This window comes from Myxine glutinosa, chromosome 2, assembly GCF_964187855.1.
Source record: "Myxine glutinosa chromosome 2, kmMyxGlut1.1, whole genome shotgun sequence".
NCBI classification, from domain to species: Eukaryota; Metazoa; Chordata; class Myxini; order Myxiniformes; family Myxinidae; genus Myxine; species Myxine glutinosa.
The window spans coordinates 242036803-242055868 of record NC_136262.1 but is presented as its reverse complement, the minus strand read 5'-3'; the positions used below and the strand labels follow the sequence as shown (position 1 = coordinate 242055868).

The following is a 19066-nucleotide window of genomic DNA, read 5'->3' as shown; positions in this document are numbered from 1 at the left end:
CTAATCATGAATAAGAAGATTTCGACTTTTAATTGCAAAATTACCTACTTTATAAATCGCAAATCGGAAAAAGACATCGACTTAGACATACAGATGAAGTAGATTACAAAATCCCCCCCTTTTTCAAAAAGCATGGGGATAATTATTACATATTGCCATTTCAAAAACTGCAATTTAATAAGCTATTAAGGACAGAGATAGACAATACCTGTGGAATAATTTTAGGTTGTACTTTTACGAAATAAAAACACGTTGTGTGCTAGCAGACATATTGTGCCACAAAAATTGCCACACATTGGATGAGTGCATGCCATTTCCTCTTACACTCCAGAATTACCCTATTCTTTCAAAAAGTTTAGACTTTAAGAGGTGTGCACAACAATGGCAGATAAGGAAAGCAAACTACAGAAAGTGTGTCTTGTATACAACCAGACCATTTTGTACTATACTTTTCAATGTGATGTCGCGTGTGGGTGTGTGCACGCGTACGTACACACACACACACACACACACACACACACACACACACACACACACACACACACACACACACACACACACACACACACACACACACACACACACACACACACACACTTACATATGCTGGATAAAGCATTGGTTCTATCAAATAAGTCTCTTTAAATCAAATCAGCATTGGTTCTATCAAATAAGGCAAGGGTTAAATCCTGGACAGTTCTCCACTCCAAAAGGATACCGAACTGAGAGTGCGTAATTATTAAATTAGCCAAGGTGCAAGCTAACACTCACTTCCTCTTCTCATAAGATGCTGCAGGATCTTTAATGTCCACAAAGTAAGGCTGACAGACTGGACACCTAATTTAACGTCCTTCCGATGGACGACACACACAATGAGGTGTTGCACTGCATGCGAGACTCCAGGATGACACTTAATATCTTATAGCATATATTAATTAAAGGAGAGTGTGCATGCGGCTACGTCATCTTGAACACCAGTCATACTGCCCCATAAATTGCCATTCATGTACAATCAAAACAAAATAAAACATTTACAAGGATTCCAATAAACAAAAAACAGTGGCACAAAAAGAAAAAGAAAATAAAGAAAGTGTTGGAAAACATCACATAATTAAAATAAATAAATAAAGTTCAATTAGTTACATTTTATTTTTGGTATAAAAAGCTCGAAGTTGATATGAGCAGGCACGAAACACACAAAAAAAATATCTAAAGGTAAGACCCCTTGCTTGAAACAAAGTGAGTTCATCGGGGAATAACATTTCTCCAATGCCACGATGGTAGTGCCGAGCTCAGCGTTTGATGCACCTAAATAACAATGGTGACACTTATTCCGTGGCGGAAGAGGAAACGACCGACATCTGTGTGCTTGGGAAAATCGCTGCACAAACATTTCACACGCCGTGCATGTTTTCCTAGTGCAAAGACAAAAGCAAAGCGATATGGTTGCGAAATGCCCATCTTTGAAAATAACCTTGTGGCCAGCATAGAAATTTACTTTTCCATTGTTGTCTGCATCATTTGTCAATATTGGAATTATCAGTAATTGTCAACAGTGGAATATATATATATATACTGTATATATAAATATAAATATATATATATATATATATATATATATATATATATATATATATATATATATATATACATATATATACAGTCACGTGAAAAAGTAAGTACACCCCATGTAAAGTTTTGACTTTTTCAACATATTTCAACATACAGCTATTTGATCTTCATTTCAACAATATTGACAGATAAAGGAGATATAATATAACAAATATCATGAAACATTTACATTTTGTAGTCCATTGTATAATTTAAATAGACATAAATGCAAATTTCGCATGTGGAAAAAGTAAGTACACCCCTACATTTATCACTACTTCAAATACCTAAAATTAGAATCAGGTGCACCAGCTCAGGAGCAAATGATTAGAACATCATTAGAGAGGATCTTGGAGGAACCTGTCTTATTTAAACCTCAGACATTTAGTTTGGTTTGCTCTTTGTTGTTGAAGTGTGCGGCGTCACCATGCCTAGATCAAAAGAGCTCTCTGAGGCCTTCAGAAAGAAGGTTATAGATGCCTACGAGTCTGGGAAGGAATTTAAAAATATCTCCAAACAATTTGAAATCAATCATTCGACTGTCCGGAAGATCATCTACAAGTGGAGAAGATTACAAACAACTGCCAACTTGTTCAGGCCAGGCCGCCCCAGCAAGTTCAGCCCGAGAGCAGACCGCAAGATGCTGAAAGAAGTCTCTAAGAACCCCAGAATGTCATCACGGGACCGACAGGTAGCTCTTGCCACTGTTGATGTCAAAGTGCACGAGTCTACAATTAGAAAGAGGCTGCACAAATTTGATCTACATGGGAGGTGTGCCAGGAGGAAACCTTTGCTGTCCAGAAAGAACATCAGGGCAAGACTAAAGTTTGCCAATGAACACCTCGGCAAAGACCAGCACTTCTGGAACAATGTGCTTTGGACAGATGAGTCAAAGATATATATATATATATATATATATATATATATATATATATATATATATATATAGGCAAAGGACTTCTGCGACTCACTGGGACTGACACAATCTGTCAATTTCCCGACCCGGATCTCAGTCAACGGAGCATCTTCTCTTCTGGATTTGGTTATGACAAACTTCCCTGAAAACGTCTGCTGCTCTTCTTCTGCTCCAATCGGCTCATCTGATCATGTGCTTGTCAAAGTGGACATCTCTCTGACCATTCTCAGAGAGCCTCCTCAGCGTCGACGAGTCTGGCATTTCACTCAGGCCAACTGGCACGGTCTTCAAGCAGCCATCAATCATCTGGACTGGTCTCCCATCTCTACCGCCTCTGACATCAACTCATCCTGGGAATTCTTTCAAAGTAAATTGCTCTCTCTCATGCACAGATTTATACCATCTCGTCTTCAGTTGTCATACCCTTCCTCCCGTCCATGGTACACGGAATCTTGTGGTGAGGCTGTTGCCCTGAAACAACTTGCTTTCGTCTCCTGGAAAGCAAATCCAACGGAAGGAAATCTCATTTCCTTTCACAAAGCCCGAAACAAGTGTGTGTCCACCCTCAGGAGAGCCAGGAAACAATATCTCACCATTCTCAAGACCGAACTCTCTTATCTGTCTCCCTCTTCCAAATCCTGGTGGCGTCTGGTCAAATCTGTTTCTGGTGTTTGTTCCCCCTCCATCCCCTCCCTCACCTCAAACGGCTTAACGGCTGACTCCGCACGTGAAAAAGCTGAATGCCTCAACTCTGTGTTTGCCTCTAAATCTTGTGTCCCAAACCCATCCCTCTCTGTACCCACCGTACCCAGTCGTACCCAGCTGCTCCTGGACTCTGTGTCCTTTCCTCCTGACAAGGTGGAAAAGTTTCTGTCAACCCTCGACTCTGATTCTGCAACTGGTCCTGACGGCATCAGCCCATGGGTCCTAAAATCATGTTCTTCTGCTCTTTCACTCCCTCTTTCTGTTCTCTTCACCCTCTCTTTTGCTCAAGGTCATCTGCCATCTGCTTGGAAATCAGCCAACATCACCGCTTTGCACAAAAAAGGTGCAAAAACAGATCCCAGCAACTACAGACCAATCAGCCTTCTCCCAATTATCAGCAAAGTCATGGAATCCATCATTGCTTCAGATATTAAATCTTTCCTCTTCTCCAATGGCTTGATCTCTGATCATCAATTTGGTTTCAGACCTGGTCACTCTACTCTGGACATGCTGCTTCTGCTTTCTCAACAATGGATGGAGGTCCTCAACACCAAACAGGAAATTAGAGCAGTCTCCCTTGACATTTCACGTGCCTTCGATACGGTCTGGCACCCTGCTCTGCTCTCCAAACTCTCCTCCTTTGGTATCCATGGAAATCTCCACGCATGGCTGGCGGACTTCCTCTCTGGTCGTAGTCAACGTGTGGCCCTGAATGGGTTTCTCTCATCTCCTCTTCCTGTTCAGGTTGGAGTTCCCCAAGGTAGTGTTCTGGGCCCTGTGCTTTTTCTGGTCTTCATCAATGATCACTCTGACTCTCTTGAAAATCCTCTCTATCTCTTTGCTGACGACTCTACTCTCTGTCGCTCCATTCCTCATCCCTCAGATCGGCAGTCTGCAGCCTCCTCACTCTCTGCAGACCTGGACAAAATCACAGACTGGTCAAACAAGTGGAACATGTCTTTCAATCCTGACAAATCTCACACTCTTACAATGTCTCTCCGAAAGGACCGACTGGACAACCCTCACATCTACTTTCTCAACAATCCTCTCCAAGAAGTTCTGTCGCTCAAGCTTTTGGGTCTCACTATCTGCCATGATCTTTCTTGGGAAAACCACATTTCCAAGCTGGCCTCCAAAGCCAGTCGCCGACTGGGCATCCTCCGTCGTGCGAAGTCCTTCCTTGGCACACCTGAGCTCCTCACCACATACAAGGCTTTCATCCGCAGCTCAATGGAATACTGTTCCCCCCTCTGAGCTGGTGCTCCTGCCTCACACCTTGCTCGGCTTCACGCTGTTGAGGCCAAAGCTTTCAGAATCATTGGAATCTCCTGCGATGTAGTCAACGCCGAGGGCCTTTCACTCACTCACCGCAGGCAGGTTGGTGGTCTTTCTGTCTTCTACCGACTCCTCTCCGGCCTTGCTCCCCCAGCTCTCTCTGTGCTCTGTCCCCCCAATATTCCTTCAGGTCGCACAAGATCTGCCTGCAACCCTCTTATGGTTAAACTGCCAAAGTCTAGGCTCTCTGCTCACCTTCACTCTTTCATTCCCCTTTTCTCCTGCCTCTGGAACAAACTCCCCCACTCCCTTCAATCCCACTCCTCCCTCCAGGTCTTTAAAACAGCTGTTCACCACCATCTCTTATCGTCCCCCATCGAAAACCTTGATCTTTTCTACCCCCGGTAATTCACCCCAGAGTCCTTGCAGTGTTCATATGTTTTAATCCTCTCCCACCTCCCCCCAAGTCCTCCCGATGTCCCTGCTCTCAAATGTTGTGTTTGTGTGATTCCCCCTCTTCCCCCTCTCTTTTGTGTCCTTCCCCCTCTCTCCTCATCTTGTCTGCCGCTCCCCTTGTTTTTTGTGTTTTGTGTGTCGGTTTGTCTTTTTGTGTGATTAATGTTAGCTCTTTCACGAGCCTCGATCTTGTATACAAAAAAAAAAAAAAAAAAAAAAGGCAGAGCTATTTGGCCACAGTACCAGAAGACATGTTTGGCGAAAACCAAAGACAGCATTTGACCACAAGAACCTGATACCAACTGTAAGGCATGGTGGTGGAAATATTATGGTTTGAGGCAGCTTTGCTGCATCAGGGCCTGGGAAGCTCACCATCATATATTCCACCATGAATTCTTCATTGTACCAGAGGGTGCTTGAGGATAATGTGAGGCCATCTGTCGGATGTTGGAGCTCAACCGAAGGTGGACCTTGCAACATGACAATGACCCTAAACATACCAGTAAATCCACCAAGGAATGGCTGAAAAGAAAGAAATGGAGGGTTCTGGAATGGCCAAGTCAAAGCCCGGATCTAAATCCCATCGAGATGTTGTGGGGGGATTTGAAACGAGCTGTGTATGCAAGAAACCCCTCAAACATCGCACAGCTGAAAGAATTCTGCATGGAGGAGTGGGCAAAAATTTCTCCCAGTCGATGTCAGGGACTGGTAGACAGTTATAAGAAACACCTACTTGAGGTTGTTTCTGCCAAAGGGGGCAATACCACCTATTAGAGCCAAGGGTGTACTTACTTTTTTCACATGCGAAATTTGCATTTATGTTTATTTAAATTATACAATGGACTACAAAATGTAAATGTTTCATGATATTTGTTATATTATATCACCTTTATCTATCAATATTGTTGAAATGAAGATCAAATAGCTGCATGTTGAAATATATTGAAAAAGTCAAAACTTTACATGGGGTGTACTTACTTTTTCACGTGACTGTATATATGTATGTATGTATGTATGTATGTATGTATGTATGTATGTATACATGCATGCAAGCATGTAGCCTGAACTCTAGGGATTGCATTTATTATCCCCACACTTTTTGAAAACATTGGGGCAATACCCCTGGCGCTCACCTCGTAGAATAAACAGTATACTGCACTGACGATAGGTATTTTAAACCAATCCCAATGCTTGCTAGAAGACAGGGTAGCATGTAGAATCATACCAACATAATTATAACACTTTAAACAAACAAAAAAAAAAAAAACTATTTTGGGGGGCACCCCTCTCCCTCACACCCCAATATTTCCAATGCCTTGAACAAACATTGGTACATCACGGATGATGAAGGTTGTGGGGAAGTTTCATCAAAATTGTGTGTAGATTATGAGAAAAAAGCAAATACCTATTTGGGGGGGCAAACACCCCCATAGACCACCATTGACCCCAATTTTTAAAAAGCTAGGAACAAACTTTCGTACAACATGGGTTATTAAGGTTGTAGTCAAGTTTCATCAGAATTACATGTGTAGTTTTTGAGAAGAAAGCAAATACCTATTTTTGGGGGGCATCCCACCTGTAAACCCCAAAAGGGGCAGATTTTTTTAATGCCATGAACAAACTTTGGTACATCACGGATGGTGAATGTTGTGGTGAAGTTTCATCAAAATCGTGTGTGTAGTTGCAGAGGAAAAAGCAAATTCCTATTTTGGGGGGTCAAACCTGGATCAACTTTGACCCCCAGTAAACCCCTTTAGACCCCGATTTTTTTATGCCATGAACAAACTTTAGTCACAACACAACAAATATAATTTGTGCCAAATTTGGTCGATCCAAGCTATCAATGACAAGAGGGTTCGAGAGAAGTAGCATTTTTGGCCCTGCTGCCCAGGGTGGGGTCAAAAGGTCAAACAACAAAAAAATGAAATTACGGGCACATTTTAAACATTTTAAAATGAAACTTTGTAGATTTGGTGTCACAGGGGTAAAAATTGAGAAAAACTATTTAGCTCAAAATTTGATATTGGGTCATTTAAGGTGGAACTTTTAGGCATCTTTCAACTTTGCTTTCGTTGGGAAGCATGGGGACCTGTGATTACACACCATCGACTTCGCTGTCGTCATAAATTAAAATGAGTACACATTACTTTTTTGGGGAAACTGAAGCTAGCATTCCATTGTAAAGATATACAGTCATGTGAAAAAGTAAGTACACCCCATGTAAAGTTTTGACTTTTTCAACATATTTCAACATACAGCTATTTGATCTTCATTTCAACAATATTGATAGATAAAGGTGATATAATACAACAAATATCATGAAACATTTACATTTTGTAGTCCATTGTATAATTTAAATAAACATAATTGCGAATTTCGCATGTGGAAAAAGTAAGTGCACCCTTGGCTCTAATAGGTGGTATTGCCCCCTTTGGCAGAAACAACCTCAAGTAGGCGTTTCTTATAACTGTCTACCAGTCTCTGACACCGACTGGGAGAAATTTTTGCCCACTCCTCCATGCAGAATTCTTTCAGATGTGCGATGTTTGAGGGGTTTATTGCATGCACAGCTCGTTTCAAATCCCCCACAACATCTCGATGGGATTTAGATCCGGGCTTAGACGTGGCCTTTCCTGAACCCTCCATTTCTTTCTTTTCAGCCATTCCTTGGTGGATTTACTGGTATGTTTAGGGTCATTGTCATGTTGCAAGGTCCATCTGTGGAGCTTCAACTTTCCGACAGATGGCCTCACATTATCCTCAAGCACCCTCTGGTACAATGAATAATTCATAGTGGATTCTATGATGGTGACCTGCCCAGGCCCTGGTGCAGCAAAGCTGCCCCAAACCATAATATTTCCACCACCATGCTTTACAGTTGGTATCACCTTCTTGTGGTCAAATGCTGTCTTTGGTTTTCGCCAAACATGTCTTCTGGTACTGTGGCCAAATAGCTCTACCTTTGACTCATCTGTCCAGAGCACATTGTTCCAGAAGTGCTGGTCTTTGCCGAGGTGTTCATTGGCAAACTTTAGTCTTGCCCTGATGTTCTTTCTGGACAGCAAAGGTTTCCTCCTGGCACACCGCCCATGCCGATCAAATTTGTGCAGCCTCTTTTAATGGTAGATTCGTGCACTTTGACATCAACAGTGGCAAGAGCTACCTGTAGGTCCCGTGATGACATTCTGGGGTTCTTAGAGACTTCTTTCAGCATCTTGCGGTCTGCTCTCAGGCTGAACTTGCTGGGGCGGCCTGGCCTGAACAAGTTGGCAGTTGTTTGGAATCTTCTCCACTTGTAGATGATCTTCCGGACAGTCGAATGATTGATTTCAAATTGTTTGGAGATATTTTTAAATCCCTTCCCAGACTCGTAGGCATCTTTTACCTTCTTTCTGAAGGCCTCAGAGAGCTCTTTTGATCTAGGCATGGTGTCGCCACACACTTCAACAACAAAGAGCAAACCAAACTAAATGTCTGAGGTTTAAACAAGACAGGTTCCTCCAAGATCCTCTCTAACGATGTTCTAATCATTTGCACCTGAGCTGGTGCACCTGATTCTAATTTTAGGTGTTTGAAGTAGTGATAAATGTCGGGGTGTACTTACTTTTTCCACATGCGAAATTTTCATTTATGTTTATTTAAATTATACAATGGACTACAAAATGTAAATGTTTCATGATATTTGTTTATATTATATCACCTTTATCTATCAATATTGTTGAAATGAAGATCAAATAGCTGTATGTTGAAAAAGTCAAAACTTTACATGGGGTGTACTTACTTTTTCACGTGACTTGTTACGTGCTCCTTCCTGAACCCCGGTCACGGTGTACCTCCGAGCCTCGAGAGGAGTCACGGCAGAAAGATGCGTTATTCTGTGTGTCAAAGATCAATGGTGAAACCACACCAATTGTTACCAACAAACAAGTATTGTATTAAGGTCACACAAGAATAACAGTACAATAACAATATTAATCAATTGTACAATCAATATATCATTCCTTTGATGGTACCATCAGTTTCGTACAATGTAATTCACTGTGCTCCAAGTGAGCGAAAATAACATTCCCAATGTCTCTGTCCCAGCTTTAAGCCAAAGTCGATCCACGCTCCAGTGATCGTCAGAACGATGTTGTATCGAGACCAGAATCCCGCTCGGTTGACAGTCACACTGCCAAAGATGGGCAAAGGTGTCCTCAAGAGGCGACTGGGAAATCACACCTTCGGGTATGGACGTTCAACGGCTCCCAATTGGCGAACCGCAATTTCCCACTCAAAATCCACGTGTTACACACACACACACACACACACACACACACACACACACACACACACACACACACACACACACACACACACACACACACACACACACACACACACACACGCACACACACACACGCACACGCACACACCAGGTTAACGGCTGGATGCGTTGAAATGGTTGAAGCGAGGGGAAAAACCTGGAGCGATGCGAAATCAGGCGCGAGGCAAAATGGCCAACAGTCCGTTCTCGAGACGTAACGGCACTCCAATGATTCTCTTCGGAATCAACCGCAAAACCTGTCACGCAGGTTTATCTGTCACAGCGATAACAACTCTGTCACAGGAATCCCTTTCCCAGGAAACCCAAAGTTCACTTGTGACCCCCGTTCGCCAGCGTTTGCCAGCGTTTGCTCAAAACCTCAACGCAGCTCGGCTCCTTCTCCGTCCTCACTCGCTCCGCCTCCTTTTTCTCTTCTTCTTTCTCGTCTTCTTCGTCCGGTTCCCGATCCGGTTTCCGGTTTCTTTTAAAACACTAACTTTTTTACCTTTCGAAAACAGTTATCTCTATTTTACCTAAACGATAACAATAATAGTACATGGAACCAAAAATGTTTAGAGTGGATGAGAACCACAACAACGGAAGTGACGAATCCGTAACACTGTATGTGTAGACAAAATAATATAATTTGAAACTAAGCAAACAAAAAAGAAGCACTCAGGAACAAAAGAAGAACTAAAGGATGTCATGTTGATACTTGACAGTATGTTCTCAAATGGAAATCACAAGGACTGGACAGACATTGCTGGTACTACTTATCGTGGAGAAAGGAATGATTATTACAAATCCGACTTTCCATGAATAAATGAAACTTGAGAAGAACAGTGCTTTAAAGTTTTTTTTACTGCTCGTCATAGATGGTCACTTCAGCGAGAATTACCTATCACAGTTTCTTTCTTTTACCCACCACATCCTGTGAGATGGTGCATTCAATACAACTACAGTAAAGTAGATAAGAGCGCCATCACAAATCCCCACGCTTACCACATAAAGCAAAGTTGAAAGATGGGAAAAAAATTTCACCAGGAATGGCCCAACATCAGATTTTGACCACTGTGACCCCAAGTCCCCACCCCCTGGCGTATGAACCACGGGTCAAATCCAAAAAAGAATCGGAACATATTTCATGCATCTCCCAATGTTTATTCTATATACAAAGTTTCATTTTTCAAATGTTTAAAAATGTGCCCATAATTGTATTCTTGGTATCTGACCTTTTGGCCTTGCCCCAAGAGGCAGAGTAAAAAAAATGACACTGCCCTTGCACCTTCTTGCCATGTGGTGATCATAACTACCAAGTTTAGTAAATTTCTACCCAACCATTTCGAAGGATATTGTGTGACAGGACAGACAGACAGAGGGAGCCATTTATAATATCCTCCCGTTTTCTTTTTCAAAAAGCATGGGGATAATGAGTAGCGACTTAAAAAGCATACAATGAACATTGAACACATCACAATACTATCACATCTCAGAGAAATGGTTTTGTTGAAATGCCACAAAAACTAAGACTTGATGGCATAATGGTGACTGGTGAGACCATGTCCTATGAGTCTATGAGGTTGGCGATTTGATTCTAAACTGGCTGAGTCGTACCAAAAACGTTTAAAATGGTATGTGCTGCTTCCTCGCTTGATGCTCAGCATTTTGAGGGTAGAGCATGGACTAACCCCATAGGTTGACATCCTATGTTGAGGGAGGGAGAGCTTTGTCCTTAATTGTCTGAATCTAGAAAGAATAGAGACGTCACCAAGATAGCAACAGTGGCACTCAGAGTTCACTGGGGAGGTTGCGTCACTTTCCCCAAGATGTGCTCTGTTGCCATCTTTGTTTGTCTGACGTCAAGTCCGGTGACGTTTCGTCTATTTCTCTGCATGTGTGTGCACGATTTGCTTTCCAAATGCACGATTTGCAAGTGCACGATTTGCTTTCCAAATGCACAATTTGCAAGTGCACGATTTTCTTTCCAGCTTTTTTGCTTTTCCAGCATGAGCCTCCACCTAAAATATATCAAATGAATGAATGCGATTATAAGGATTAAATCTCATTTTCCTTATGGTTTGGGTTTAATTTTAATTTTCCCTCTGCAGATAGTGAGGCCCATGCAAGAGTTATGAACAACAAATGATGAAAAAGGTTTCGCACCAAAAAAATCCCACATAAAAGTTTATTTATGTGTACTACACTACCTTTCTGAATGCCAAACTCTCCAAACGTGCTTCTGAATTAAATAACCATGAATATCATCAAAATAAATCAAATGTCTAGATCAAGAAGATTGCCCAGTTCCACATCAAATAACCAGCTGCAGGAATGACAGTCAATGTGGCAAAACAATACTTAAGGGAGCTGATACTATAAGTTCTCTGCCTTTTGGGTGGTGTGAGGAATAGATCTGTGTGATATGAACGCTAAATCTTGAACCGTTTTTGAAATGCCGTATTGCGTACAAAAGCCAAGTTACCGAGATGGTTGCTAAGGCAACATGATTCGGCCAATCACAGCCGTGATCTAATCAGGTAACGTCATGAGGAATAGATATCTGCAATATGAAAGCTACATGGTCAATGTTTTTTTGAAGTATCATGTACACAAAAGTAAATGGACGGACGATCGGTCAATCGGATGGAGCTCATTTTAATATCCCCCGTCTCCGACCTTGTCAGAGAGGTGGGGGGTAATAAAACAGGGTGAAAGTTTATCTTCAGTAGGTTTTGCAAAAGGCCTACACAACTGTCCCCACACATGGTGGGCAAGAAACGTGATCTTTGGCAATCCTTGGCAATGCTGTCCCCAACCAGTTTTCTATCCAATCACAGTCATTCCAAATACAACTTCTTCAGCTCTCAGTTCATGAAATATGAAGGCATACTAAATTCAGCCACCCTAACCCCTTTAATCCTAATGACCCAACTGATGACCCATAATATTTCATCAAATTTAAGTGAAAGAAGCAGGATTGGGAAGGAATTAAATTGGATGTAAATCCGGTCTATGATTGGATAAATATCTGCGGAGATAGTAGTGCCAGAGACTGTTTCTTTACCTGCATCCGTGGGGACCGTAGTCTCTCACTTTTAAATAGGTTGATACTCTTATCTGCAACAAGGAGAATAAATATAGCTAACCCTTTAATGTCACTGCATCAGTGCAACATTAAAAGTTGATACTTGTACCTGCAACAAGGAGAATTGCACCTTACTAACGAAAGCAAAATGCAGACTGTAAAACTCCAGGAAGTGGCGAGTAAAGTTATAAATGTGAAGACAATGTGCATCATTAAAATGAAGTACATTTTGGGAGGAATGTATTATTTTGTGTTTAGCTTGCATAATTCCCCTATCACATGATGCAAAAGCTGCATCACTTTACCAAACAGTATGGTACACCGCTCCTTTCCTATGCCATCTCCAGGCGCTGCATATCGTCATTGCCGGGCACCGAAAGGGGCTCGGCAATGACGCACGCTGAAAGGGAGTACAGCAATACCCCGTTTTACGCCATTTCGACCTACGTCCAATCCGACTTTATGTCACTCTTCCAGAGTAAATTTAAGTTCAGCGAACGTCTTTATGTGCGACTTTACGTCACTCCTACATCATAATAGGAGGACGTGCAAAAATTAATTTTTCCTTAAAAATATATTTAAAATAAATAAAATAGTACATAAATTAACAATAAAAAAAGCTAAAAAACAATTTAAAATACAATAAAAAGCACATTAAAAATATTTTAAAAATGTATGTACAGACGCGCAGCTGCTGGTTCTCATTCAAAACAAAGGCGATGCCATATGCATTTTGTCCTGTGGTGCGGTCGCGTGCTTGCTTTGCCTTTCGCTGTTATTTTTGTGATTATTCCTTTACTGTGTAAAACAACCAACGTAACGTGGCAACGGTGAAACATGATGACGATGCCAGATCGGACGACCGTCCGTGGCACACGTCATGTCACGTCACCGTGCAGAGTGTGCAATGTCCGCGACGAGGTCAGGCCCCATGGCCCATGTGAAACTAACGACCGTGTCATGCATCGAGCCGGGGTGTCTCGTCGGGCACCTCGCAGGCACCCGGCATCGACGAACCGATCGACGTGTGCATGTGCACGTGCATGGATTTGCAAATGCCTGCCTGTACGTCGTCGTTTCTGCGTATATCGCATCGTCCAAAAAAAAGAAGCACGCAACTTCCACCGCTCGAGGAAAGACGGGGCACGCCTATGACTCGGAGGCGAGCGTCGATCCCCGGGTAGGCCGGGTTCACGGAACCCTGAGCTCGTTCGTTCATCACAGACGACACGACACGACCACCGGTGAAACTGCTCGGGCACGTTGGGTAAAGCACGCCGTGGTGAAGCACGCCGTGGAGCCACTCGGCACACAAGCCCACTCACGGTCGACACGTCCGTGCCGGTCACCCCGTTCGAGGAGAAGCCCCGACCGATAGAAAACAACGGAGGGACTCCCGACGGGGAGCGGCAAAGATTCAGGGCGAAGCCGCAGCCTCCTCCAGTTATTTACTCCAGTTTTACGGTGTTCGTCTTCATTTTAAGGAATTTTTAAGACATTACGCCCGGTTTACGTCAAAAACCGAGTTACGTCACGGCTTATGGAACCAATTAATGACGTAGGCCAGGGTATTGCTGTACTCAGTTTTCAATCTGGTTGTTTGTTTGTTTGTCCGGGCGATATCTCAGCCATCCTTTGAGGTAGGAAGCTGAAATTTCGGCACAATTGTGAGCAAGTCTTTTGTCAAATACGGTATTTTTTTGTTTTTTGATTAATCAATTAATTGAAGAGTTATTTATTTATTAGGGATTAATTAAGTACTTATTTGAATGAATGAATGAATGATCGTTTTAAGGCCATTTTTCCCCGCTAGAGTGGGGGTTGGCCTTGCGGGCCCCATGACCCCATGGTTCCCTGTTTGAGGCAATGTTTTTATGGCCGGATGCCCTTCCTGACGCCAACCCTTAGTCGCCTCTTACGATGCGCAGGGATACGGTGTACCTATTCTAAATCGGGGTACATTCATCCCAGCAAGCTGGTACTCAATTTGCCGACCTCGGAAGGATGACAGGCTGAGTCAACCGCCCTGGTGTTAATTCAGCGATCGACCAGGATTCGAACTCAGGATCCTAGAATGCCAAGCTAGCGCCCTAACCGCTAAGCCAACACCAGGCTTAAGTACTGATTAAATTAAGTACTTATTTAATTAATTAAATTTCCTTTCTCTTCTGACCATTAACTCAGGCACCTTTTGAGTTAGGAAGCTGATATTTGGACATGCCAATGACCAGGTGATTTGGCTGCAAAGGCTATTTTTGATTTATTAATTAGTCAATTAATGAATTAATCAATTAATTATTGAATTATTCGATTAATTACGGGAAAAAATTTTTTTTTTTTAAAGTTACAGATTCTGATGAAATGGTGGTGGTTTATGTGTTCTATGACCGAATTGATTAAGAATTTAATTTTTTAATGATTATTATTTTTATTTTTTCATTATTAATCTTTTTTTTTTCTTCTTTTTCATTTGGCCAATATCTCAAGCACCTTTTGAGCTAGGAAGCTAATATTTGGACATGACACCGCATGACAGTGACCTAGTGATGTGGCTATCAAGGATATTTTTGATTTATTGATTAATCATTTAATCAATTAATTATTTATTGATTAATCAATTAATTATTTAATTTTTTTTATTAATGACTTATTTAATTAAATTTCTAAAAGATACATCTTCGGATGAAGCAGTAATGGTTTAGTTATGCTATTAGCCAATTGATTAAGGAAATATTTTGTGATAATCTTTTATTGATTTTAATTATACAATTAATCAATCAATTATTGTACACCTCTCCCACCCAATGCAGTTTCTATGAGCCGCACTGTAGGATATTTAATTATTTGGCATGGGGGCGGTGTACTTTGAATGTATCTCTACTTGTATGCAACTTATTATTGACAGGTACCAAGAAGCATCTGTTTTAGAATAAGCACAAATGAGAGATATATCACAATTGAACAACCCAAGCCTAAGGCAGCATGTGCTTTGGCCCGAGACATTTTTATCGTTGCGGAAAACAGAAGGTAGGAGTTCTCCACAAAAAAAAAGAAAAAAAAGTCAACAGCATGACAACAGATCCATGCTTGTGTAAAACCCCACACCCACACAAAGCCCTACAACCCCATATCTGTAACCTTGATAAAAGCAGAAAAACTGCCAAGAAAAAGTCATTACTCAACCTGATCGATTGAATGAAAATTGTTCAGCTAGGGTTGTACGGAGGAAGAGCAAGAAACATTTTAAGTTGTAGAACAGTATGTGGTCATGCACATTGTACAACCTTGATCTACCTGTTTTGAGAAAATTGAGCCAACACAACACACACACCTCGTTTTTTCATTTCTGTTCCTCACAATTCTATCTCTCTCTCTCTCTCTCTCTCTCTCTTTCTCACACACACACACACACACACACACACACACACACACACACACACACACACACACACACACACACACACACACACACACACACACACACACACACTCTTTATTTCTTTCTTTGTCTCTGTGTCTCTCTCTCTCTCTGTCTGTCTGTCTGTCTGTCTGTCTGTCTGTCTCTCACACATTTGATCTCCCCTCTGAATAGTATCCAGAAGGACTGTCAAACATGGCAAGGGCAAATGACATAGATCCTTTTGTTTACGTGCAGGTTTATTTTAATTGATATACCGTGGAAAGCAAAACGGTGGTCTGTGCTTTGCCATAAGCCAACGAACCAGTCAGAACAAGGTGAAACACCCACATTCTTTCTACAAAAAACATATTTATACCATTTACTAACCATAGAGTTTCTTATGGAAAAAAACAATAATACTTCTTTAATGACCCCATTTATTCCCACTGTCTCTTGGTGTTACCCGGGCAGTGATTTTGGCCCAACTTTTTCATAAAATGGCTTGACGTTTGACTGAAGGTGGCAGGAGTTTAGAATTTGTGCAAGGGTGCCGGCGATAACTCGCCTACACTTTGCAACAGACAGTATGGGATATTGATGCCCACCAACTAATGCTAGCAGACAGGACACCCAGCTTAACTTCCGAGGGACGGTGCACTTTGTTGTGCAACGCCCTGCTTGCCCAGCACCGACACACAGGGTTTTACAGTCGTGTCGAGACTCAAACCCAGACGAGACGGTTCATAGGTAAGTGCGCTACCTGTGCACCATCCTGTCGGACAGAGAAAAGACCCAAGGGAATTTGCACAATGAGAGGTTTCAGAAAGGGAAAGTGTAGAAAACTCAAGCAACGTTGCAATGTTGTTACGTGACCTTGCTGTAGTCCATAGACCCTTACCTTTCTTGAACTCCTCCAGCATGGCATCCAACTTGGTGTCAATGAAGACAAAATGCAGCGGATGGTTGTAGAACTTGGATATCGTTTTAAGTGGCGTGCAGTCGTCCGGATCTACGAAAGCCAGGTCTTTGACATAAAGCAGGTCTACAATGTTCGACTTCTCCCCCTCGTACACGGGGATGCGCGTGTACCCGCTCTGCATCATCTCCGACATGGTGTTGAAGTCCAGCACGGCATCTGAACTCATCATGTAGCAATCTTTTAGCTCGGTCAGCACAGACTCGACAGTTTTGACCCGAAGCTCCAGTGCCCCCTGGATGATGTTCAGTTCTTCCTTGGCGAGATCATTATACGGTTCCGTTACCCGCAGCATCTCGAGCAACTTCTCTCGATTGTACACCGTGCCGATTTCCTGACCGAGCACCACGTCCAAGAGCTTACTGATGGGGTACGACGCTGGGAAGGTGAGGACCATAAAAAACTTTGTGAGTATTATTGTGTTTGCACCGACGGCGAGACCGTGTCTGGAACATAGCGCCTGCGGAACGATCTCGCCGAAGATGACGATGCCCACCGTGGACGCAATGATGGCACCAAAACCCGAGCCGATGAGGTCGTCGAGGAGGATGGTGAGGGTGGTATTCACGAGGACATTTCCGAGCAGAAGCGAGCACAGGAGGTAGTTGCCTTGGCGACGGATGGGTTCAATCTTCCTGGCGTACCGCTTCTCCTTAATCGTGCCGCAGTTTTGCACGATGCGCAATTCCATGGGATCCAGCGCCATGAGCCCCAGGTTAAGACCGCTGAACATGCCCGACAGGCAGAGCAGAAGCACGATGATGACCACCTGCAGCCAGTAGGGTAGCAACGAAGTCTTCTCCTCCACCACCACGATCCTGCTGTCGTTTCCCAAATGTGAGACCCACTCGTCGGGCCTGGAGTTTAGTCCCAGAGTGCAAAGGTGGTAACTGCGCTCCTGCTCGGTTTTACGGAGCGCCTTCACTTCGATATCCACCATGGCCCAGGTGTTCGAGTAAGGACCGACGTCCAACACCACGATGTCCAGAGTCTGCACGCAGGAGGAAGGATCGTCTGTCTGCTCGGCGTCCGTGAAGGCAACCCAGTCCCCGACAGGAGGCCAGGATTCGTTGCTCGCCGTCCCGATCGGTTGGACGTACAGACGGAGACGGACACGACTTTTCTCCTCCACCTTCATCACACCGTCCTGCATGTTCGCGGTCTCTCCGGTGTTCTCCAGGCGGACGGCCACAAAACGCAGACTGCCGGTCACCACGGACGTCCCGAGACAAAGACACAGGGATACGGTGAGATATTGGAACAAGGAAAGACATGGCCGGAACATCAACGCCATGTTATAGCCCACAGGCCTCACATAGACGGCACCGAGGCTTTAACTGAGGCGTTGAAGTCCACTCGACAGGCCGAGGATCTTACCCCCGACAGGCCCGACTCGACTTGGTCCCTTTCACCGTGCTCAATGAGCCGCAGGCACCGGCTGCCCTCGCCGGGACTACCTAGCGCCACCTGTCCCCCACCTCTACCTCCACGGACCTGCTCCGAGCCTTGGTGCTTCCTCGATTCTCCTCAGATTCTCCTCAAAGTGCTCGTCTTGCCGTTGGCAGCACCAAAGATCTACTCGTCAAAAAAAATCTAAAGTCATTATCAGCCGGCTTGTCATCGGCACCTTTTTCAGGTCAGGAACTGAGGTAAAGCGAGCCGATTGAGCACCACCCAAGCGAATACGAAACGCAGCGGCACATTCATCTCAGCAGATTCGTCACAGCGGCACATTCCCCTCAGCGGATTCGTCACAGCGGCACATTCCCCTCAGCGGATTCGTCACAGCGGCGTGTTCCTCTCACTAGATTCGATACGGCCTACGGCGGCGTGTTCCTGAATCAGAATCGACACAATATAAACCTCGGCTGAAACATGTCATTATTTATTGTCATGTTTCCCGTGTGAACGTCAAACTTTATTTCGGTCCATATTACGCTGAATCTAGACTATACATGGAAACACCAGGTGAGCCATGGTATCATATAGGTGCCAACTTTGAGAGAAGAAGAAGAGGTTAAACCGTTAAATAGAAAGGATCCATGGCGTGAGGGAGCGATCGAGGGGGTGGGGAAGTCTGGGATGGGTTATCATGACAATATGGTAGGGAAATTTTATAATCTAACCTTAAATTTGTACATTCTAAGATAATCTTTTATGCAAAATTAAACCAGAATTATCGTGTTTTCCTGATAAATTGTTTTTAAGTCCGACATGTAACTTCTGAATATGTTTTGGACTTTACATATTGTACAACGTATGTTGGTTGTAATGAGTGAAATATTTGTTTTTCAGGTGCAAAAACTGTAATGCAGTGAAGTTTTCAGCCAACATCA

At 43.2% G+C, this 19066-nt stretch overlaps 1 protein-coding gene across 8 annotated transcripts in view; it reads right to left on the bottom strand.

The window, feature by feature from the left end:
• LOC137420710 (metal transporter CNNM2) overlaps window positions 1-18454 on the bottom strand; it is a 147938-nt gene extending 129484 nt beyond the window's left edge. For all 8 annotated transcript variants that reach the window (XR_013622499.1, XM_068105996.2, XM_068105997.2 and 5 more), the window contains exon 1: window positions 16653-18454. Coding sequence is in view for 7 of the 8 variants with exons in the window: in XM_068105996.2 (XP_067962097.2) it covers window positions 16653-18024 (1372 nt within the window). In the remaining variant the exon portion in view is untranslated. The remainder of the gene's footprint in view (window positions 1-16652) is intronic.
• Between the last annotated feature and the right edge of the window lie 612 nt (window positions 18455-19066).